The following is a 25415-nucleotide window of genomic DNA, read 5'->3' on the forward strand; positions in this document are numbered from 1 at the left end:
GTTTTTGCGGCATTGAGGGAGAGGTTGTTTTCTTGACATCACTGTGTCAGGGTGATGACTTCCTCTCTGTCGGCTGCCTCATTATTATTTGAGATTAGGCCAATCAGTGTATTGTTGTCAGCAAATTTAATTAGCAGATTGGAGCTGCGGTGGGGGGGGAATACAGTCACAGGTATACAGAGAGTAAAGAAGGGGGCTTAGTAGACAGCCGAGGGGCACCTGTGTTGAGGGTCAGAAGGGCAGACGTAAGGGAGCCGACTCCTACCACCTGCCGGTAACCTGACAGGGAGTCCAGGATCCAGCTACACAAGGCAGGGTGAAGGCCAAGGTCTCTGAGCTTCTTGTCGAGCCTGGAGGGAATTATAGTGTTGAATGCTGAACTGTGGTCCAAGAGAGGCATTCTCACATAAGCATCCCTCTTCTCCAGATGTGCAAGGACAGTGTGTACAGCTGTGGCTACTGCGTGGTCTGTCAATTGGTTGTGTCAGTAGGCGAACTGTATGGGGTCCAGAGTGGATGGCAGCATGCTGCAGATGAAGTCCTTGACCAGCTTCTCAAAGCATTTGTTTATTATTGAGGTGAGTGTGACAGGACACCAGTCGCCTTGGTCTTTTTAGGTACAGGGACAAAGGTGGATGTTTTGAAGCAGGAGGGCACTCTACACTTGGGCCAAACATCGACTGTTCGTTCTCTTCCATAAATGCTGCCGGTCCTGCACAGTTCCTCTAGCATTTTCTGTAAAATGCTGGAAATACTCAGCAGATCAGGCAGTATTGTAGAAAGAGTTCATGTTTCAGGTCAAAAGCTCATCAGTATTTTAGTCTGAAAAGTTAGTATTATTTCTTTCTCCAGATGCATTCCCATCTGCTGAATATTTCAAGCATTTATTGTTTTTGTTAGATTTCCAGGATCAGCATTTTGTTTTATTTTCATCTTCAACTTTGAATTAACTGTGAGCTTTTTGGGCTTACTTAAGCATTCTTGTCATGGTTTACTTTTCATTGCAAAGATAGACATACTTAATTTCTATTTCATACTTACAGAAAATCACTGAACAGATTAGACAAGTTGTGAGAAATAACCATCACTACTATTGAATGTGCTATATAGTAACTTTATCACATTTAACTCTGTCTCCAATATTCACTCCACTGACCGCAATAGAATTGAATTTCAGAGGCAGCGTAGAATGTGATGAAGTTACTATATAGCATGTTTAGCATGACAAACAGACTTAAATTTCTTGGCAATTATTTCTTTATAATTTAAAAAATAGCAGTTATACTTTTCAGTGTAGACTAATACCACCTACCTCTTCATGGACACACTGGACACCAAGACAAAAAAATGGTCATTTTGGCAAGATGGCACCAGTGAACCATGGCAATATTCTGCAGGCTACACACAATACTTCTAAATATACATACGCCTTTTGAATTATGCTCACTACAATCTGCAGCATACAATTTCCTTTTAAGCAATGTACTTTTAAATTGATTTAATGAACTACAGATTACATGATCTTCTCAAGGACTCAGCAGACTTGAATCTCAAGCAAGCAGGTATAGCACCTTTAAGTGGACTAAAGCTCATCACCATTACTGGAAGGGGAGGCTCTAAGCCACGCTGAAACACTGAGGAATCAGACCCCTTTACCCAGAATCTTGTTAGCAACTGTGACATTGTTGGAGAACAGTACCAAGGACCTGAGGGCAAGCTTGCTGTATTGGAGGGAAATAAGAGATTGTGGTGTTTGATGCTTAACTGAGACATGGCAGATACAATGATCAGACCCAAACGCTTCTCAATTCACAGGATGTACTGAACTGCTGATTTGGAAGTGTATGTTTCATGGTAAACTCGTGGTGGTGCTCAGATGTGGCAGTTTTGTCAAACTCATGTTTCCCCCGATCTTGAACAGATAACGATGAAATGCTGTCCGTTCTATTTACCTGGGGAGTTTGCATCTGTGATCCTCAGTGGAGTTTACATACTACCAGTGGCTGACTATAATCAAGTGCTTCAGATACTGTCTCCAAACAAGAAACAGTCCAACCTGATGCAATTCACATCATAGTCAGGTACTTCATCCAGGCTTGTTTGAAGAAATCCCTGCCCAATTACTATCAGCATATAACATGTATCACCAGAGGTCCCAACGCATAAGACCACTTTATTACTAAGATATGGAATGCCTACCGTTCCATGCCCAGAATGCATTTTGGTAAAAATGATTACTTGGCTGTCCTTCTACCTGCACACAGGCAGAGGCTAAAAAGCAAGACTCCAGAGACAAGGACAACAAAGAGATGGTCGCAGAAGGGAGAGGAACTGCTACAGGATTGTTTCCAGTTAATTGACTGAGCCATATTCAAGGACTCATGTGTGGATCTGAATGAATACACCATGGTTGTCACAGACAATAAAAACAGTTGTAGACATCTGTGTCCTCACAAAATCATTCAGTCTTCCCCAACCAGACCATGGATGAACCATGAGATCCGCAGTGTGCTGAAGGTCAGATAAGAGGCATTCAAGTCTGGTGACAAAGAAAGTTACAAAATGTCCAGGTACGATCTCGGGAAAGCCATTACATGGGCAAAGTGACAATTGCCGACTAAACGTGAGTCAACAAAAGATACTCAACAGTTGTGGCAGGGTTTGAATGCTATCACTTCTTATAAAGTAAAATCAAGCAACATAGGCAACAACAGCGCTTCACTTCCAGAAGAGCTCAATGCTCGCTTTGCCCATCAAAATATGAAGGAACCATCACAACCTCCGAAAGCACCCAAAGATCCTGTGATTTCAGTCTCTGAGGATGACGTGCAGCCAGCCTTTAGAGGAGTGAACCCATAAAAAGTATCCAGCCCAAATAGGGTAGCTGGCCGAGTACTAAAGACCTGTGCTGATCAACTGGCTGGAGTGTTCACTAAGATCTTCAACCTCTCTGCTTCAAGCAGGCTTCAATAATACTGGTGCCTGAGAAGAACATGGTAACCTGCCTCAATAGCTGTTCTCCAACAGCACTTCCATTCACAGTGATGAAGTCCAGTGTTTTGAGACGTTGGTGATGAAACATATCAATTCCTGCCTGAGAAGTGAATTGGGTCTGCTCCTTGCCTACTGGCACAACAGGTCCACAGCAGATGCTGTTGCATTGGCTCTTCATTCAACCCTGGAATATCTCAACAGCAAAGATGCATACATCAGGATGCTCTTTACCGACTACAGCTCGGCATTCAATACCATTATTCTCTCAAAACTAATCAATAAGCTTCAAGACCTTGGCCTCAATAACTCCTTGCACAATTGGATTTTTGATTTCCTCACCTGCAGACCCCAGTCAGTTCGAATTGGCAACATCTTCTCCACAATCACCATCAGCACAGGTGCACCACAAGGCTGTATACTTAACCCCCTGTTCTACTCACTTTACAATTATGACTGTAATTAAGCACAGGACCAATGCCATATTCAACTTTGCTGAATCAAAGATGGTCATGAATCAGCATATAGGGAGGAGGTTGAAAATCTGGCTAAGCGGTGTCACAACTTGCATCATATATCGGGATGCTCTCTTCTGTTAACAGTTGTTGTATGTGCAGTCTCTCCCATCTCAGCCACTGAAGCTTGTATCCCCTCCTTGGTGGCCTCCTTCACTGGCCCCTTCTTGCACTGTCACTCAGTTTTTGAGGGCGGCCTGCTTTAGCAGATTTACAGCTGTGTCATATTATTTCCATTTCTTGATGACTGACTTAATTGTACTCTCCAGGGATATTCAGTGACTTAGAAATTTTCTTGTATCCATCTCCTGACTTGTGCTTTTCAATAACCTTTTTTGTGGAGTTGCTTGGAGTGTTCTTTTGTCCTTATGGTGTAGCTTTTGCCAGGATACTGACTCACCAGCAGTTGGACTAGCCACAGGTGCATCTTTACTACAATCAAATGAAACACTGATGATCTCTATTTAACTAATTATGTGACTTCTAAAACCAACTGGCTGCATCAATGATGATTTGATGTGCCATATTAAAGGGAGTGAATACTTATGCAATCAATTACTTCGTGTTTTGAATTTGTAATTAATTTAGATCACTTTGTAGATATCTGTTTTCACTTTAACACAAATCTTTTTCTGTTGATCAGTGTTGGAAAACCAAATTATACTGTGATTCAATGCTGTAAAACAATAAAACATGAAAACTTTCGGGGGTGGGGGGGAGTACTTTTTATGGGCACTGTATATGTACATTGATAATAAATTTACTTTGAACTTATCACCTTCCAAAACATACCAATGGATTGTGATCAAGAGAAAAATCCTCAATCTGTAGCATTCTGATCTATTGCTACACCACACTGTCCCCTAGCTAAAATCAACTAGCTGCACACCAAAAACTCCCACCTTAGGCACCTCCATCAGTCAATAAAAATCCATCCATGGAAAGGTATAATAAAATGACTATACACTGTAACTCCCCAAATTATAACCTTTATAACATGTTTTCACAAATTATTTGTCTGAAGTGCTGATATTAATGGACAAGATGACTCTTACTGTCACTGACAAAAGTGTGCATTAAAATATAGTATAACCTCAGCCATTCAAGCAAGCAAGGGGAATGGGTAATGCCAGTGGAAAAATATGCTAACTACATGACAATTGCTAAATACATTACTGTACATAACACACATTACTCTATGCACAAACCATTAAATAAATTCCCAAAATTTATCTTAACATTTTATGTTCAGGAACAACTCCAAGCTTTGCTTTTTAATTTTAGACCATAAGATAGAGGAGTAGAATTAGGCCATGAGTCTGCTCGGCCATTTCATCAGAGCTGATTTATTTTGTTTCTCTCAGGCCCAATCTCTTGCCTCCTCCCTGCAACCATTCCTGTACTGACCACTCAACCTCTGCCTTAAATATACATACAGACTTGGCCTCCACAGCTACCTGTGGCAACAAATTCCACAGGCTAAAGAAATACCTCCTCATCTCCGTTCTAAAAGGACACCTCTCTATTCCGAGGCTGTCCTCTCGTCTTAGACATTCCCAGCATAGGAAACATCATCTCCACATCCACTCTGTCAAGGCCTTTCACCATTCGATAGGCTTCCATTAGGTCGCCCCTCATTATTCTGAATTCCAGTGAATACAGAGTATTGATACGAGGGGTGATTGATAAGTTCGTGGCCTAAGGCAGAAGGAGATGAGATATACTGCTTACATGCATGTGCAGTTCAACTCTGAGTGAACCATCTACCTTAGGCCACGAACTTATCAATCACCCCTCGTAACTCTGCCAAAAATTCCTGGAACTACTGACTGCGAAAATTATAGAACAATCAGTCTTATGAGTCACATAATAAAGATTTTGTTGAGAATTGTTCTGAGTCAAATTAAAAACTTCTAAACTGCAATATGGGTTTATTGTGGATAGAGGAACTAGGAACAAAATTTTCATACTACGAATGCTTTCAGAAAGGGCAACTGAATATCAAAATGATGTCTTTTTATATTTTATTGATTTCACTAAAGCATTAGACAAAGTGCAACATGAAAAATTATTTCAAATTCTCGCTAAACTAAATATTGACGGAAGGGACCAACAGCTGCTTCAAAATTTATATTGGAATCAATTGGCGGCAATAAAAATTGATGATAATATATGCAGTTGGACTAAAATTCAAAGAGGAGTTAGACAGGGATGTGTTGCCTCACCGGAATTATTTAATATCTATAGTGAAATGATTCTCAGAGAAATAGAAGACCTAGATGGGATAAAAATTGGAGGTGTTAACATCAACAATACAAGATATGCTGACGATACCACCCTAATAGCAAGTGCTGCAGGATTTGTCTACAAATCCTCCTAGACAAAGTAGTACAAACAAGTGCAGATTTTGGTCTAACCATCAACTGTAAAAAAAACCAAATGTACAGTAATATCAAAACAGCAGAATACTCTCAACTGCCAATTGTACATTGGTAACCAAGAGATTGAACAAAACACCACCTTTAATTACCTTGGTAGCTTTATATCACAAGATGCTAGAAGTAGAAATAAAATGAAGAATTGCCATTGCCAAAACCAACTTCCAAAAAATGAAACCCATTTTTACCAACAGACACATTTCTACTACAACAAGGCTTAGGCTACTAAAATGTTACATCTGGTCAATTTTGTTGTATGCTTCCGAAACATGGACTATAGCACCAGAACTCCAAAGAAACTTAGAAGCAACAGAAATGTGATTTCTTAGAAGAATGCTGAAAATATCATATAGAGATAGGGTAACTAATGAGACAGTACTCCAACATGCCCATACAAAAAGATCTTTAATGAGAACATTAAATGAGAGGAAACTTAAATTCCTGGGCCATGTCATCAGAAAGGGAGAAATAGAATGCCTTACGCTACAAGGCCGTATGCCTGGGAAACACGGAAGAGGAAGGCAAAGAAGAAAATATATGGACACGGTGAAAGAACTAACAGATCTAAGTGTGTGAGGTATCATTGACGCTGTGAGGGATCGTTTGATGTGGAGAGCCATGATCACCCAAGCGTGTAACGCACAAGGCACATGAAGAAGAAGAAGAAGAAGAAGAAAAAGACAGGCCCAGAGCCATCAAACATACTTTATATGACAAGCCATTGAATCCTGGAATCAATTTTGTGAACCTCCTTTGAACTCTCTCCAATTTCAGCACATCCTTTCTAAGAGGCCCAAAACTGCTCACAATACTCTAAGTGATTTATCGACATAAATTATTGAGGAACCAATGTCTAATTCTTTCATATGAAAATTCTTCACCATTTCAGACACAGAATAAGGTTTATTATCACTGGCATGTGTCGTGAAGGATTTTCTTGCTAGTAAGAAAGTGCACTGAGGCTTCACCCAGATTATTATTGTATGGCAACACTGATACATTGAGAGAGACTGGGACAATTGACCTTGTATACACTGAATCCAAGAAGAATAAGAGCAGACCTCACTGAAACTTATAAAATCAGATGGATCTGGACAGATTAGACACAGGTAGGGAAGTACAAAGTCACAATTCACAGCTCAAGGATACAGAGGCAAGGGTAAATTTTGATAGAATTTTCTAGCACAGAACACAGTCCAGTGAAATCATCAGATATATTGAAGGTGCAGTTAAATATGGTGCTAGCAGCCAATGCCAAACGACTTGGACAGAAAGCCCTTTGGAAAGAATAGGGTATTGAATTTGAATGGTCAACCATGATTATATTCAATGGGAGGATCAAAATCACAATTAGGTTTATTATCACCGGCATGTATAATGAAATTTGTTAACTTAGCAGCAGCAGTTCAATGCAATACACAATAAAAAAGAAAAAACATAATAATATTAATAAGTACATCAATTACAGTATACATACATTGAATAGATTAAAAATCGTGCAAAATAATGGAAATTATATATATTTAAAAAAGTGAGGTAGTGTTCACAGTTTCAATGTCCATTTAAGAATCCGATTGCAGAGGGGAAGAAGCTGTTCCTGAATCGCTGAGTGTGTGCCTTCAGGCTTCTGTACCTCTTACTTGAGGGTAACAGTGAGAAAAGGGTATGCCCTGGGTGCTGGAGGTCCTTTATAATGGATGTTGCCTTTCTGAGACACCGTTCCTTGAAGATGCCCTGGGTACTTTGTAGGCTAGTACCCAAGATTAGATTTACAACCCTCTGCAGCTTCTTTCAGTCCTGTGCAGTACCCCCCCACCTCCCAATACCAGACAGTGATGCAGCCTGTCAGAATGCTCTCCACGGTACATCGCAACAGTGCACATTTCCATTTTTGTTTCAATACTCGAACAAGACACCTGTATTTTGTACCTTTGCCAGTACTATTCTTATCCAACACAATGGACAGGTGAGTGAAATACAGTACATTTTAGGAAACTCAAGTGGAACTAACCATTACTAGTAAACACAATGGACTGTGGGTGAGTAGCTGTGCTATAGGTTGATGAGAGACAATGCAGGAACAAAGTTGCAACAGGACCTGGGTTCAGGTCCAGGTACAACCGCCGGAAAGCTATCTCACGTGCAAAGTGACAATTCCAGACCAAACCTGAAACACTGAAGGATGCTCAACAGCTGTGGCAGAGTTTGAATGCTATCAGCTCCTATAAAGTGAAACTACCAGACAGAAGTGACAACAGGGGTTTGCTTCTAGATGAATTCAATGCTTTCTGTGCTCACTTTGACCATCAAAACACGGAGAAACCTTCACAGCTACCAACAGCCTGCAATGACCTTGTGATTTCAGCCTCTGAGGCCACATGAGGGTGAACCCACAGAAAGCATCCAGCCCATACGGGGTACCTATCCTAGTACTGTGCTGATCAACCGGCTGGAGTGTTCACTGATATCTTTAACCTCTCACTTCAGCAGTCTGAGATGCTTCAAGTAGGCTTTAATTATACTAGTGCCTCAGAACATGGTAACCTGGCTCAATGACTATCTCCCAATAGCACTTACATCCACTATGATAAAGTGCTTTGACAAGTTAGTGATGCAACACATCAACTCTTGCCTAAGGAGGAACTTGGATTAGCTCCAATTTGCCTACTGTCACAACAGGTCAGAGCAGATGCTATTTCAATGGCTCTTCACTCAATCCTGGAACATCTGGACAGTGAAGATGCATCCATCAGGATGCATCTTCACTGACTACAGTTGGCATTCAATACTATCATCCTCTCAAAACTAATCTACAAGCTCCAAGACCTCAACCTCCTTGTGCAAATGGATCCTCGATTTCCTCACTTGCAGATCCCAGTCAGTTCAGATTGGCAACAAAATCTCCTCCACAATCACCATCAGCACAGCTACACCACAAGGCTGTGTGTGTAATCCCCTGCTCTACTCACTTTATACTCATGAATGTGAGGCTAAGCACAGCTTGAATAACATATTCTGGTTTTCTCACAACACCACTGTTGTTGGCCAAATCAAAAGATGGTGACAAATCAGCACTAAGGAGGGAGACCGAAAATCTAACTGAATGGTGTCACAACAACTCTCACTTAATGTCAGCAGGACCTAATAGGAGCTAATATTAACTACAGGACAAGCAAACCGGAGATCCATAAGCCAGTCCTCATCAGTGGATTGGAGGTGGAAGGGGTCAGCAACTTTAAATTCTTTGGTATTATCAGTTCAGAGGTTTTATCCTGGGCCAGCAAGCAAGTGCCCTTACAAAGGGAGGACAGCACCTCTACTTTCTTAGAAGTTAGTGTAGATTCAGCATGTCATCTAAAACTTCAATAAGCTTCTATAGATGTGTGGAGAGTATATAGACTGGTTGTATCACGGCCTGGTATGGAATCATCAATGCTCTTGAATGGAAAAGCCTCCAAAAAGTAGTGAATACTGCCCAATCCATAATGGGTAAAGCCATCACCACCAATGAGCACATCTACATGAAGTGCTCTAAGTGCAGGAAAGCAGCATCCACCATCCAGGCCATGCTCTGTTCTCACTGCTGCCATCAGGAAGGTGGTAAAGGGGCCTCAGGACCCACACCACTAAGTTCAGGAACAATTATTACTCCTTAGCTATCTATTACCCCTTAGCTATCAGGTTTTTGAACCAGAGGGGATAACTTCACTTGGCCCAATACTGAACTGTTCCAACAACCTAAGGGCTCACTTTCAAGGACTCTTCATCTCATGTTCTTGTTATTTATTGCTTATTTATTATATATTTTTTTTCATTTTGTATTTGCACAGTTTGTTGTCTTTTGAACATTGCACAAAACAAGACTGACAAACAACCAGTTTTTCATTGATTAATTTATTATTTTTAATATATCTGCACATTGGTTATTTGTCTTTGTGAGTAGTTTTTCACTGATTCTACTGTATTTCTTTGTATTTATTGTGAATGCCTGCAAGAAAACCAATCTCAGGTTGTATATGGTGACATATATGTACTTTAATAAAAAAATTACTATGAACTTTGGCCTTCAAATTCACATTTGTTTTTGTAAAACATCTGTGAATTTTTTTAATATTGTTAAAAATGCAATATCACAACATAAAAATATTTTCAAAGAACAAAATATCTTTGGCCTAACATTCAGCTCCTCTTTTACAGCCCTCTCTATAATTTAGTATTTCCTTGTGAAAGTAGGTAGGCATCTGATTTACTTTCAGATCTCTTTACTTGCTAGTCAGTAATCAAGTGCTCAGAGGTACATGTACGGTTAGAATGATTTCATCCTCCAATTTTTTCTTCTTGTTTTGAACAATGGCTGTTGTTGGATAAAATGGACATTCTGGTAAATTTCTATTTTTCCGTTCTTTGATTTAGATAAATCGTATTTATTAGAACTAAATCTTAAAAATACCAGTTAAGCTTTCACACAAACGTATGTAAATTATATTGTGTTTCATACCTTGGAAAGAAAAAGATAAGGAATAGTGCTTTACCCAAATGCATGAAACCTGCTGTTAAGGCCAGTTCATATACAGTTCACACTAACAGCAGGCTCCGTCATGGTTCTTTTGAATAGATTCATTCTTCATTGCCTTTGCAGGCAGCCTTAGGGTAATAGATGAGGTGAAATGTATGAACAAAAGCCTCATCTGCATCCATACGATAAGTGTTTCACAAAAGAATTGCAGGTCTCTTTGAACATAGTGATCTCTGAGCTTTTATTCATATCTGTTCAGGCACAAAGGAAACCTCAATAAAGACCAAGAGCATCACATAGACATCACTAAGATCCAAATGCCAGTCTTAGGAATTCTGAACGAATCAACCACACAATCTTCTCTCTCATTTAGAGCAGTAAGGATAGCAATCAGCTGTGAACTCCGCTAATAAAACAAGTATAGGAGGTGTACATAAGAGTTTATGGTCAGCTATTTAAACAAATTGTTAACAGTAGGACAATCTATTGGAATATGCCACAAAATGTATAAGTCAAATCAGTTCACACAAATATCAGAAAGAAAACTCCCAAACAGCTGTAACCTTTATAGTCATGTATTCCTCAAATAAGTAAGGCTGAAAATAAAGACTGCGTTAAAAGGGAAATAAAACCTATGACAGAACAGTGCTTTTTACAGGCTACGGGATTAGATATGTTGCCATGGCATTACACAAAACAATCCCTCCAGGAATTTAAGTCAGTTTTAGACTTACCAGATGGGGACATGTACTCTGCATTTGCCCTACAAATCACCTGGACCGGCAGATTGCACATCCGTAGAAATGCCTGAAATACATTTATAAAAGAGATCTTAACAATTTTTTTTCAAAATCACAGTATAAAAATAGTCAAAGAAAAAGAGCCGACTTACTTATGGCGAACAGAGGTAGGATTTAAACAACTGAAAAAGATCCAGTTATCATAAGATTTGTCCCTTGTCCACCATAACAATATAAATAACTCTATAAAATACCTAATTTACGAGCATCAAGTTCATTGTGCGCCAGTATTTTTATGACATGAATGGATTAACTATAAATTTACAAATAATAATTAAAATGAGCAGATTAATTAATGAATAATCCTTTGACAGCTCTGAAATAAAACCTTTGCACTTTCAATGATGGTATTTTTACCATTAATGTACAATAAAAATAGAACCACATATTTCATTATGTTATCAATGGCAGATTTTACTCAAAACATTGCCTTGCATTTAATTAGACTTATAATCAGAGATTATATTTTCTATTAAAGCTACAGAGAATTCCACTTAATTGCTGGGACTATAAACAGTGCATCCTAATATAGTTTTTCATAATACAATCCTAAATAATTTCAGGTTTGAAAAAGGAAAATCTGACAGTAAAAGTAACAAAATTTATAGGCTTGACATACAGATTTATCATTATTTTGTTTGGCATGCATGTTGTGTGTGCTCCCCAAAGGCTCACAGGAGCATAATGTTAGAGACAAACAATTTGTTGGCACTTTGCTTCAGCATGAATGCTGCCAACCTTGAACCGTGTCTCAATTTTTCCACCAACCAGTCTATGAAATCAAACTGTATTCAAGACTACTTGCCTGAGGTAAACTTACAAAATTATGTCATCAGGTTGCTTGCCACGGGTATGAGGAGCACTGTTTCAGCATTGGTGTATTTATGCTGCCAGCCAGCCAGCTGACTGCATTGGCCCTGTGTGGCACACTTGAGGATGGGAAAATGTGCTAAACTGCCAACAAGGAATTCTCAGGATATTTATATTATTACAAGATAAATGCATTGTCAATTTGCTGTCTCCAAGGACTAGAACACATTTTTTTCTTCTGCAATACAGTAAATGAAACTCCTCTGTATTAGTTCACATACTTGCAAGAAAAAAAATTAGAAAATGGGCTATATGACTTCTCTTATATTTCTACCTGGAATATTTGCCTACTGGCAGGTCAAGGTTTTTAAATAAGGAAGTAATGGAATGTTCAATATCAGCACTTAGGCTGTGATAATTAGCTTGAAGAATCTACTGTAAACAAAGCAGATGCTTCATGACAAACAGCAAAAAAGTGGGATGGGCAGAAAACATGCTACAAAACATTTTGCAAAGGTATAAGGCAGTACAATTCTCATTGATACTTGGAAATTCCTGAGAACTGACTTTTTTTCCCACTGAGTGTTATCCAATTTGCTGAGTATTGTCAGTTTTTACTTTTTTTGTTATTATCTGACCAGAAACGGAGTTTTATGCTCAATTTAACAAAACTTGTTGTTCTAACTTCTTGATCGCAATTTTTGTTATTACCTTTGATAAATAAATGGATAGAGTATAGCTGGCAGAATGATTATTCTTCGTGAGAGGTCCTATCATTTACAGCAACAAAATTACAATAATGATGTTTGACCTGGGGCAGTTCTATATTTCTTAATGCTGGACATACAAGCACCGGTTTTTCCCCAAGGATTGAACAGGGATAACCTTTCATGGAAAATAAACCCCTAAAGTATGGGCAACATGAATTTGATAGAACCTTGGGACATTTTATTTTGTGTCCCATCCACAAGAAGCCATCTGAAACCGGCTGGCTATCAGGCAGAAACGCCTGCAAAGACCCCACGGAGGATGGGAAGTGAGAAACCACCCTGAGCACCAGAGCATCTACCATCAGATCAGGAAGAATCAGGGTGAGGCAGATCACATGAATTAGCTTAGCAGAGTGCAGTAGGAAAATACACCTTCTTTGGTCACTGACACCCAAACTAGATAAAGTGCTTATGAGTGAATCTAACTGGTCCTGCTGCCCATTAGTTGCAGGACTAAAAAGAGCTGTGGGAAACTACCTTCAAAACTACTAAGTGAAAATAGCAGTTAAAACCTGAAGCATGCAGACTTGTTTAATAATTAACATCCCATTTATTAAAAGTAAGACTGGTTACTGGTGTGAGAAATTGAGGATGGAGCCAACAAATGTGGTGGGCTGGGAGACCAGGAATGTAAAGATGAACACAAAAATCAAAATAAAAAAGGGCATAACTTAAACTACAGAAAGAATAATTTCCCAGATTATGCTTACACTATATATTATTAGTGGCAAGTTTAAAAGAAAGCAGTAAATGAATATGGTTTGCCAATCTCCAGTGAACTTATTTCTATAACCTCAGTTAAACACATAGTAATTAATCTCACATTATCAGCCATTCTAAAATAGAGTCATTCCTATAATGCCGTTTCTTGTTTACTGCTAGACCCCACAATATTTCTCTGAGGAAAAAAATGCATTTATATTAACAAACTCACGTTTACTTCAACTACAAGATATGTAATTTTTAAATGTCCAATACAAAATTCACAAAAATGCCTCTTAAATCAAGTATGTTATTAAAATCCTTGCTTGAGGCACACCAAATATGTCTGTCACTTCAACTTTGCCAATAACAGAATCAGAATCAGGTTTATTAACATTGCCTTACATGATATGAAATTTGTAGTTTTGTGGCAGCGGTATAGTGCAAAGGCATAAAATCACTATAAATTGCAAAATAAGTAAAGAGTGCAAATATACAACATTTATTCTTATTAGCTCAATTGTGTAGATATATTCAAGATAGTTAGAACAAATATCAAATCAGGAACTCTCACTTTATGGTAACTAATCCACTCATGAAACTTGGCAAAAGTGAATGAACTACCAATCAGTCAATGCCAGAAAGAACTTTCCTCTCTCCCCCCTACCAAGCGCTCAGGGTGACTACCTGACTTCTTTACAACTACTTCTCTATTCACACACTTTAGAAATGCTTCCTTCTGAATGGAGCCTTGGGCTTCAAAACTGTTGAACTGTACACCCCAGATGGAGAAACTGCACCTAGCAGGACGCTCCCAAAATTCATTCAGTCCATTTTTCATACCTCTAATCCAGGCTTATACTTCTACTGAGTTAATCATTGAATACGAAGGAGTGCCACAATGACATTTTGATGTCAGGCAAAAACAATTTTAGCTATAATTAAAAACCTAATTTACTGCTTTTCTCAAATCAACAAAAATTTTGTGGAGCACTGCAGCTTATTAATACCGAATTGTGTGAAGATAACCTTGTCTTTATGTCGCCACTGTAGTATCAAGCAGTAAATAGTATTGGTGATTGTGTGAAATCAGTGTAACCAAACTTAATAAATGACAAATTATTGGAGTTGAATTGAAGCTAATTGTTGTCAGAAGACACATTTAGAACAACTACCCAAAGTAAAAAAAATTATTTCAATTTTAGAATTTCAGACCACATTCTCTAAAATTCACTTCCTTTTCCCTGTATTAGTTCTTACTGCAGCCACCTCTCCCTCAATTAGTGCAGTCCTGCATTAGACATCAGAAACTAAACAAATCTTGCATCTAATTCATACACAGTCCAACAGGTAAAAATGTGCATGTGATCCAATATATTATATACATAGCCCTCTCTATTAGAACAAAGCATCTCACTGAACTATTCAAAAAGTACTAGATATACGTTCATCAGTAAAAAAAAGTTTTCCAACTCCAACCTTTTAGTTATCCTGAAAATTCCACTGCCTAGTTTTAAAAAATGTACCACCTTGATGGAAAAATTGAGAAACTGAGTAACAGCAGAATGATTTCAACACTTTGACTGTCCTCGAAAAATGTTGGATATACATTCTGATCCTTTTCCACAACCAACAAGGCTTTTATTGAATCTTGTCCAATGTAATAATATAATTATTAATGCTCTGCTAATTTGCCCACCTGCAAATGTGTCTTATTGTCATGCAGCAAAGCCTGGCCTCCAGTCACCTTGGCCAGTGTCTCAAGACCTCACTCCATTAGGTCAGAGCATCAGATGGTATGTCATAACCATTCCACATTTTCCAGAAAATCATACAGAACCAATTTCCACTTACAATATGAAGTTCAGGGCCCAGAGTAACAAGATTATCATAGATAGCCCAACAGAAACAGACCTGCAAGGCAGTCCTTTACCACACTGACAGCTCAAGTTGTTTTTAGTGATCTCACAGACACATAATGGCAACCGCAAAGTTGTAGGTACACTTGCTCAGCGAAAAAGAAAAAGTCTAGCATCTCAGCAGCTGCCCTGGTGCGATATGTGAACAGCTCACAACCCTCTGACTCATTCTGACATGGAAGCATCAGACTACAATAATCTGTGGCCTGGAGGGATTATGTTTCAATCTTAAATAAAACCCTCACCTGTATCTCAGGAGACAAACTGAGAAACTAATTAACCATAAATGCAAGGTATTAATGTTACATCAATGTATTCTTGGAGGGAAATTTCATCACACCACAAGGGAAAAGAAACAGTTCTAGAGACATCTTCAGGCTAAAGTCCAACAGAAAAGCCATGATCCAAAGAACATCAAATGAGTGGTATGAGCACAGCAAGTCAAGTTACTCTGTATGAACTATGACCTGCACAAATGTTTCAGCAATGGACCAAATACCTAAGGGTCTACACTCATTAGAGCCAAGAACAGAGGTTAGCTATTCGAGGATAGAGAAGCCATCAATACCTGCTGGAGGGAACACATCATTAAATCCTTGATGATAACTCTGTGCTTGAAATGTGCATTCTTTATTCCACAGCAAATAATTCAGACCAACCTTGTAGCCAGCCCTGACCAACAAATTACCCAAAAGGCTGTATGCCTACTTTACAACAAACTCTCAGGAGCAAGTTGTATTTCTGATGAACTTCTAAATCTTGCATGCACAAATACACAACTTCAACTCCCATATCTGGGAAGAGTAAGATACAGAGATGCAGTAACTGCAACAATCAAAGCAACAACTAATTAGCTTATCAGGGTGCTTGGTAAGGCACAATAATGAACTACTTCTTGGAGATGCTCGAGGGAAGGAAATAGCAATCATATAAATGGCATATTAGCTGGAATCAGCATGAACATGAGAAAATTACTAAGATTTTCACCTCCTATTGCATGCAAACCTAGCTTTGAGGTCATTTGTGCAATGGACAACCACAGGCAATGCAATCAAGCAACACTAATAGCTCTTTTGCACCAGATTTAAAAGTATGATACATGGAAGGTTATGTCTTGAGTGGCAACGTATCCCAATTTAAAATAGCTCCTTCCTTCCTTGCAAAGACTGCCAGCCTTCTTTCAGGTAATTTACGCATGACAAGTTCGCAATGATTTCCCACCTGCTCCCCAAAGTTGACTTAAATCATTAAAGCCCAAATGAAATTACACTGAAAAATTGCAACTTATTCCTTGATGGAATTATTTTGTTCTTGAATAAAAGTCTTATGCAGCAATACTATTGATCTTGATGTGGCTAATGGTTTGGGGTTTGCACTGAATGGATGCGACTGCAACACAAGGAAGAAACGTACAGCAGTATCATTAATACTGACCACTAAACTACTGGATTGTTATCAGGTTAACTAATAACATTTAGGGAAGAAAACCTTACCTTCTCCATCATATATGTGACTCAAGTGTCACAGCAATATATTTGATTCTTCACAGTCTAGTAAGGCACAATTTTCACCACAGAACAGTAAAGGTTCAAGCAGGCAGCTTCACGTGGAATTAGAAGTGGATAATAAATGTTGACTAGTTTTGCCAGTTAATCCCAGATTCTAGTAACAAATCTAGTAAATACTCCAGAAATGAATTCAGATATAGTAAAAAACCTTAACTAATAATTTGCTAGAAAATATGTGATTTAATTTCCATATGCCTGGAAATTAAACCTGATAGAAACACACTTATGTGCAATAAATTTAGCAAAATACTTGCTGCTCAGAGAAAAAAATGGAAATGTCCACTAATTTGAAAGCTCAATAGTGTCACAATTTGACAACACAGTAACGACAGCATAGTTTAAATGAGTTTCTGACGCTACCTGTGCTGTTGACAAAATCTAGCCAACAACTCCATTTGAAGAAAATAAAGGGAATAGAAGAGGATAAAAGATCATTAGCCTGGAATGTTCACAGGGTGGTTCTGAACATTGCCTGCAAGGCTACAAGCAGCGCAGTGGAATGAAACAAAACAAGCAAAGAAAATTTAGAAGAAACTCAAAGCAAATTCAAATGAGGTCAATTTCATAGAGACAGAGAAAGAGAGAGAGAGAGAGAGACAGAGAGAGACAGAGAGAGACAGAGAGACAGAGAGACAGAGAGAGACAGAGAGACAGAGAGACAGAGAGACAGAGAGACAGAGAGACAGAGAGACAGAGAGACAGAGAGAGAGAGAGAGAGAGAGAGAGAGAGAGAGACACACACTCAAAATCATCCCCTCAGTACTAATAAACAAGCTTCAAAACCTGGACCTCTGTCCTTCCTTGTGCAACTGGATCCTTGATTTCCTCATCGGGAGACTGCAGTTAGTGCAGATCACAAATAATACCTCCTCCTCGCTGACAATCAACACAGTCGCACTTCAAGGGCATATGCCTAGCCCACTGCTCTACTCTCTCTATACCCTCATGAAGGTGTGGCTCGGCACAGCTCACACACCATCTATAAATTCAGCGATGACACCACTGTTGGGAGAATTTCAGATGGTGACGAGGGGCATACAGGAGCAAAATAGATTGGCTGGTTGAGTGGCGTTGCAACAACCTTGCTCACAATATCACCAAAATAGAGGAATTGATTGCAAACTTCAGGAAGAGGAAGTTGGGAGAAAATGCGCCAGTCCTTATTGAGGGGTTGCATTGGAAAGGCTGAGCCGCTTCATGTTCCTGGGAGTCTACATCTCAGGGAATTTACCCTGGGCTCAATATATTGATGCAATCACAAAGAAGGCACATCAGCAGCTATACTTCATTAGGAGCTTGAGGAGATTTGGTACCCCACCAAAGACTCTAAAAAAATGTTTACATGCATGTCAGGTAGCATTCCGGCTGGTTGCATTACTACCTGGTATAAAGGCTCCAATGTGCAGAATTGAAAGAGGCTGCAGATGGCTGTAGACTCAGCCAGCTCCATCACAGGCACAACGCTCCCCATCATCGAAGATAACTGCAAACGGCAGTGCCTTGAGAAGGTGGCATCCATCATAAAGGACCCTCATCATCGGGGGCATGACCTCTTCTCATTACTATCAGCGGGGAAGAGGTACAGGAGCCTGAAGTCCCACATTCAATGTTTTAAAAACAGCTCCTTCCCCTCTGCCATTAAATTGCTTAATAGTCCAGCAAACCATACTAACTTGCTATTCCTCTTTTTCACTATTTATTTTCATAATTTATATTAACTTTTTTTAAGTCTGCACTGCATTGCTGCCATGAAACAACAAATCTTATGACACATGTCAGTGATAATAAACCTGTGCAACACACACAAAATGCTGGAGGAACTCAGCAGGCCAGGCAGCATCTATGGAAAAGAGTACAGTTGACATTTCAGGCCGAGATCTTTCATTAGGACTGGGGAAAGGTCAGAATTAAAAGGTGGGGACGGGAGGGGATGGAGAAACATAAGGTGATAGCTGAAATCGGGAGGAGGAGGAGTGGAGTAAAGAGCAGGAAAGTTGATTGGTGAAGAGATGTAGGACTGGAGAAGGGGGAATCTAATAAATGAGGACAGGAGGCCATGGAAGAAAGAAAAAGGGGGAGGAACACCAGATGGGTCGGCAAGGGAATAAAGTGAGAGAGGGGGAAAAGGGGATGGGGAATGGGATAGGGAGGGACATTACTGGAAGATCGAGAAATCGATGTTCATGCTTTCTGGTTGGAGGCTACCCAGACAGAATACAAGGTGTTGTTCATCCAACCTGAGTGTGGCCTCATCACATCAGTAGAGGAGGTCATGGATTGACATGTCAGAATGGGAATGGAAAGTGGAAGTAAAATGGGTGGCTACTAGGAGATCCCGCTTTTTCTGGCAAATGGAGAGTAGGTGCTGGGTGAAGCAGACTTCCAATCTACATCAGGTCACACCAATATACAGGGGGACACACTGGGAGCACTGGACACAGTATATGACCCCAACAGACTCACAGGTGAAATGTCGCCTCACCTGGAAGGACTGTCTGAGCCCCTGAATGGTAGTGAGGGAGGTGTAGGGGCAGATGTCGCACCGGTTGCAAGGATAACTGCCAGGAGGAAGATCACTAGAGAGGGACAAATGGACAAGGAAGTCGCATAGGGAGCGATCCTTGCGGAAAGCAGAAAGTGGGGGTGAGAGAAAGATGTGCTTAGTGGTAGGATCCCACTGGAGATGGTGGAAGTTATGGAGAATTATGTGCTGGATATGGAGGCTGGTGTGATGGTAGGTGAGGACAAGAGGAACTCTATCCCTGGTAGGGCGGCAGCAGGATGAGGTAAGAGCAGACGAGTGCGAAATGGAAGAGATGCAGTTGAGGGCAACGTTGATCGTTGATTCTGATTAGGATCCATTCTGTTGTGAAGTGTAAAATGTATTTGAATATTGGATGTACAAATATAACAAGAAATCAAACTCAATTCTGAAACTATTTTCCCTTAGAGCTTGAGCTTACAAGTAATCCTCTCCAAAACTTATTTCAGGTTTACCATTATATGCACAATAATGACACTAATATGTTTATGCTTACAAATGAAAACCACATTGCATCATTCTTCATTTCTGAGTCAGAATAAATTCCTAATCTGGTTACTCTAATGGCTTTATTTGCAGTTTAACACAAATTAAGATGCTAATTACATTAAGTGCTATTTTAAACAATGTTACAAATTTCCTCAATGTGTGAATGCAATTTACCATCAAGCTACAATCATGTTTGAAATCAATCTAGCTTATGTTGTTATGAACTGTACAAATAGTATAATGCAATCTTTATGCTGTTCTGTATTAGTGCAAATGAAGCTTTGAAATGATAAATGGAAACACTGTACATTCACCAGTAATTTTAGGATTGCTCTGTTTCATTTCTCATCTGTTGCAGTACACATGTACAGATTATCATTCCATAAGTAAAGAAATTGCAAGTTAGTCAAGATTTTTAAATCTGTATTAATTCCTGCAATTAGCACTACATGGAATGCAACCTATAATGCACGTTCTTCTTTTTTGAGACTTCTGTTGGGCAACCATATATACACAATTTAATAAAGACCCTCTGAATGGCAATCAAACAATTCTGTCTAGATGTCAAAAGCCATCTTAGCCCATCACCTCTCCAGTATGAACCCCACCCCTCCTCTGCCCAATACTTCACTAGTTATACATTTACAGAACCTGAAGTGTACTAATATGATTAACCAAAAACAGAGCTTCCTTCCTCCACATTTGTGTTCAAGTGTCTTCCCTGGCATTTCCAAAACTATAATCTACATCACAATCATTCGAAGGAGCAACATTTCTCATATTTTCACAACATGATGCTCCAGACATCTCAAGTGCCTGAATATTATATTCAAAACACTATTGCCATGTTCCAGGATACAAAATGAAATACTGTCAGTATCCTGCCCTGGACAACTGCAGGTAAATTTCAATATAATCCACTGGTTTGTTTAATCTCCATCTCTTTCTGCTGCAGCCACTGCCAGCATGGCTGTCCATTATTTTCATCTACATGCTACACTAGTGTAATGGTTAGCACAATGCTTTTATATTTTGGGGCATTCTAGAGCTCAGAGTTCAATTTTAGCACCTTCTGTAAGTAATTTGTACATTCGCCCTGTGGGATTCCTCCAAGTGCTACTGTTTCCTCCCACAGTCCAAAGACATACTGATTAATAGGTTAATTGGTCACTATAAAGTGTACTGTGATTAGGCTAGTGTTAAATAGATAGGTTGCTGGGTGGTGCGGCTTGTTGGGCCAGAAAGGCCTATTCCATGTTGTATCTCTAAATAAAATTTTAAAAATCTGCTGCCTGGTCTTTGCTTCTGCTTTTCCTCCACAAATCCCTCTGGCCTCTTGTCCCCTTCCAATTCAAGGTTTTTAGCTGTGGATGTGCAATATTTCTCCATTGTTTTTCCTCTTAAATGCTTTTGAGAATGAGAGACGAGTCAATACATGCATTAAAAAAATTCTTTCAAAGCAAATTACTGCATTTACTAAATAAATGTCTGCCCAAATTGTTGTTTTATTCATACCTCACCTTCTCTCTCTTACTCTCTCTTATTCATGAGTAATCATGAATAGCCTATGAATATAAAGAACCACCACACATGTGCACAGATAAAAGATGCTGACGCAGTCCTGATGTGGGTTCCTCGGCCCAAACCATCAACTTGCATCATTTGCCTCCACAAAGCAAGCTGGCTGATTTGCTGAGTTATTTTAGCATTGTTTTTATAAATTAATTTCTATTGGCCAAAGATAAATAACTTGCGAACACGGGGAAATCTGCAGAGGAATTTCAAGCAACACACATTTGTGCAGTCTTTCACAGTCTCAAGATATTACCAAAGTTCTTTACATCCAAATATTATTAACTTTTGCTAGTTCCTGCACTTCTACAACATAGCTACTACTCTAACTCATTCTTTCAAATACATGGCACCAATTCAAGCTAACACCCCCTCCCCCTGACCCAAATGAACGTAACAGTGGAGGATGAGAGCACAAGGAGATGCAGTCTGTAATGAGAGTTAGCATTAAGAAATCACCAGGGAAATAATATTGTGGATTCCAGCAATATGAAGATGAGAATTTTGGTAATTTGAATGTCAGTTTTCTCATGAGGTATTCACAGCCTAACATAGCAACAGAATGGAAGGGAAAGCCTGGATGATCAAGGTAGCTTTGGGAAAGCCATAGGTCCCAGCCATGAGCACCATTGAACTCAACACTGCAAGAGCTGCAGTAGACACAGTTACAACAAGGTTGTATTTTTGAAACAGAAAAGGAAATGATTAATTATTGGAAGAATGGATAATGCAAAATGCTTACAAACTAAAATTACAACATTATTTCTGAATGATATTTAACCACTATTTTACATAAAATTCACTTTAATTTACTAGGGTGTGGGAGAAACAGAATAGTAAATCTAAAATCTTAAATTGAAAATACTGTAGACATCCAAAAATACAACATCAGTCCTTTTGTATTCTCCTTTCCCACCTAGTAGAGCACTAGACACACATTCCAGATGAATCAGTCATTCAACTGTTTCTTTTAGCTGAGTACACCATTAAGATCACACATTGCTTGGGTGGCCACTTTGCAAAACACCCTTGTTCAATTTACATGGATAGCCCTAAACTTCAGATTCATGACACTTGCAAAAGAATTACACAAGTAATTACTCAATATGATCTGTATGGGTTAGAGACAATGAATTGCGAAAGTGCTGAACTGGGTCCATGGCTGTCACCTGTAGCCGGCTTCACTTGCCTCAGTGCTGAACTGGCTTGGTGGCTGGGGACTCTGCAGCTTATGTTACTCTTTTATTGTTTGCATGATTTGTTCTTTTTTTCCCACACACTGCATGTTGGTCTTCGTTCAGTGCATTTTTTTTGTGGATACCATTGTGCTTCTTTATTAGATGACTGCCTGCAAGAAGATGAATCTCAAGGTTGTATATGGTATATATGTACCGGCTGATTTGGAAAGGGCAGGTACGGGCTGAAACGTGGCGGCAGGGTACGGGCTGAAACGTGGCGGCAGGGTCCAGGCCCAGAGACTTAGAGCGAGGAATAACTCAGTGTTAGGACCATTTAAATACTGGGCCAGATGGATTGAAAAGGCAACCAGAGGGGAGGGTCGAGCCGGTCCTGCTCGCTACTCCACAATGTTTACTCCGCTCTTCGCTGCACTGAGGCTGAGGGTCTGCTCCGAGCTTCATGTCAGAGGACTCAAATTCATTCTAAATGATTTTGCTTACTTTTTCACTCTGCACATTGAGTGCTTGTTGATTTTTTTTTTAAATGGGTTCTTTTGGCCTTCTTGTTTTGTGGCTGCCTGTAAGGAGAAAAATTTTAAGGTTGTACGATGTATACATACTTTGATAAATAATGTACTTTGAAGTTCGAACTTTGTATACATACCTTGATAATAAATTCACTTGAAACTGTAATTAGAATCATGCAGAGAGAATGTCATTTGGAACATGGTGCTGGTTTTTCAAAAGAGCTTTCCAATTAGTTAATTTCTGATTTTTCCTGACAACCCTGAAAATGACTTAATTTCCAGGATATATCCAATTGCCTTTTCAAAGTTCCCACACTGATGAAACTGCCATAAGCCTCCAAGCCTGTGCCAACAAATCTCAACAGAAGCTATTGGAACAGCACCACATCTTCTAACCAGGCACATTTCAGCCTTCTAGATTCAACATGCATTTCAATAATTGTGGCTATCAGGCATTACCAGCACGCTTACCTTCATTTTTCAGATTTTGAGTAAAGACAGATAACACTACTTCTCTCCATGTTCTATCATTTCTAATTATCCTACACAGCAATATGCTTTACCACAAGCCTTCCCTCTTTTGTCTAATCTCCCTTCAACAGCTTTTTAAAATGCATCCAATGCATCTCATTCAATGGCCTTGTGCTTCCTGGCTCATGTTAACTATGTTTCCCCTTCCATATCCAATATATGAGCTGCTGAATACATAATATGTCCTTTTTTCTAAATTTCTCATTAACAGGCAGTTTATAACACCTTTTAACAGTTATTATATTTTTTGTGTTTTTTTTAACTTCCATTTACATTCTCTGCGGTCTATAGACAATCAATTATGGAGGATGCTTAATGAAGATCAAGGGATAAGCAATTTAGTTAGGGAAGTATATATGATAGAGGATTGATTAGCCGTGATCATACAGTTTCCAAAAAGTCATCTCATCTGCTCCAAATTCTATCTTTTATTACCTTAGCACAAAAGGATTTAATAAGTTTTAGAAGATCTAGTATCATCCTAAAATTGAGGATTTCTATTCAATAAGATCTCAGCAGAAAGGGAAGTTTTTCCAGAAGCCTAGACTGTACAAAGTTTTCTCTTTTTTTTGCCTGAAAGGAATATTAAAAATGTCAACAGTCTACCTAAGGAATGATATTTGAGGATCTTTTATTCTGGGATTGAACTTAAAACCACAATCTTTTCTAGATCAAAAAGATCATTTGCTTAGAGAACAAAAGCAATGGACATTCAGGTCCACGCTTTAATAAAATAACAAAAAATGTATATTTGAAATTTATGAATTAAAAACAATTTACATTAGAAAATAAATCAAAACAGTTGATTTGCCAGAGCAGAAAACTCAACAAAAGAAATACACCATTACATAAATAACTGCATGATATAAACTGTATGACATTTATAAATAAGCAATGATTGCAAAATACACTCAGGTATATTTAGAATCATGCAGCAAGGGTGCTATTTAGACCACTATGCTGTGCTGGCTGTTGAAAAGAACTTTTCAGTAAGTAAACTTCTCTGCTACTTCCAGAAAATTGTGCAAATATTTCCATTTTGTGCATAGAAGTAATTTCCTTGAAAACTGCTAATGAAATCTGTTTCTATCAATCTATCAGGTACTGAAATCCAGATCCTACTAATATATGACAGAAAATGTTCTCACCTTCCTTTAAGACAATGTGGGGGAAAAATGGCAAAATTTCTAGAATGATAACTTCATCTTGGGCTGAATGACCCAACTAAGAAAACATCCTGAAGGATTTACCATAATTTATATTCCAAATACTTCACTATTATCCAGAAATGAATGCCCCTTTTCATAAATGTAAAACTACACCTGGGATATTGTATACAACGTTCAAATCAGAGACCACCTTTCTTTCTTATTATACCCCACATCACCACTAATTGCTGTGCTTTGTTTTTTTAAACCATTGAAAATTAAACACTATTTTGTATTCAAGCAAGATTTAATGGGTTTCCTCAAATTTATCTTACTCCAATGCATTTTGGTTTTCCTTCCATCTTGTTTTCATGCAATACAGCATAGAGTTTGCATCAG

At 38.9% G+C, this 25415-nt stretch overlaps 1 protein-coding gene across 3 annotated transcripts in view; it reads right to left on the reverse strand.

Annotated features, from left to right (window-relative positions):
• hoxd4a (homeobox D4a) overlaps positions 1-25415 on the reverse strand; it is a 169375-nt gene that overhangs the window by 34800 nt on the left and 109160 nt on the right. For all 3 annotated transcript variants that reach the window (XM_072261803.1, XM_072261804.1, XM_072261805.1), the window contains one exon: positions 11195-11267. In XM_072261803.1, coding sequence (XP_072117904.1) covers positions 11195-11267 — 73 coding nt within the window. The remainder of the gene's footprint in view (positions 1-11194; positions 11268-25415) is intronic.

The sequence above is a fragment of the Mobula birostris genome, chromosome 6, assembly GCF_030028105.1.
Source record: "Mobula birostris isolate sMobBir1 chromosome 6, sMobBir1.hap1, whole genome shotgun sequence".
Classification (NCBI taxonomy): domain Eukaryota; kingdom Metazoa; phylum Chordata; class Chondrichthyes; order Myliobatiformes; family Myliobatidae; genus Mobula; species Mobula birostris.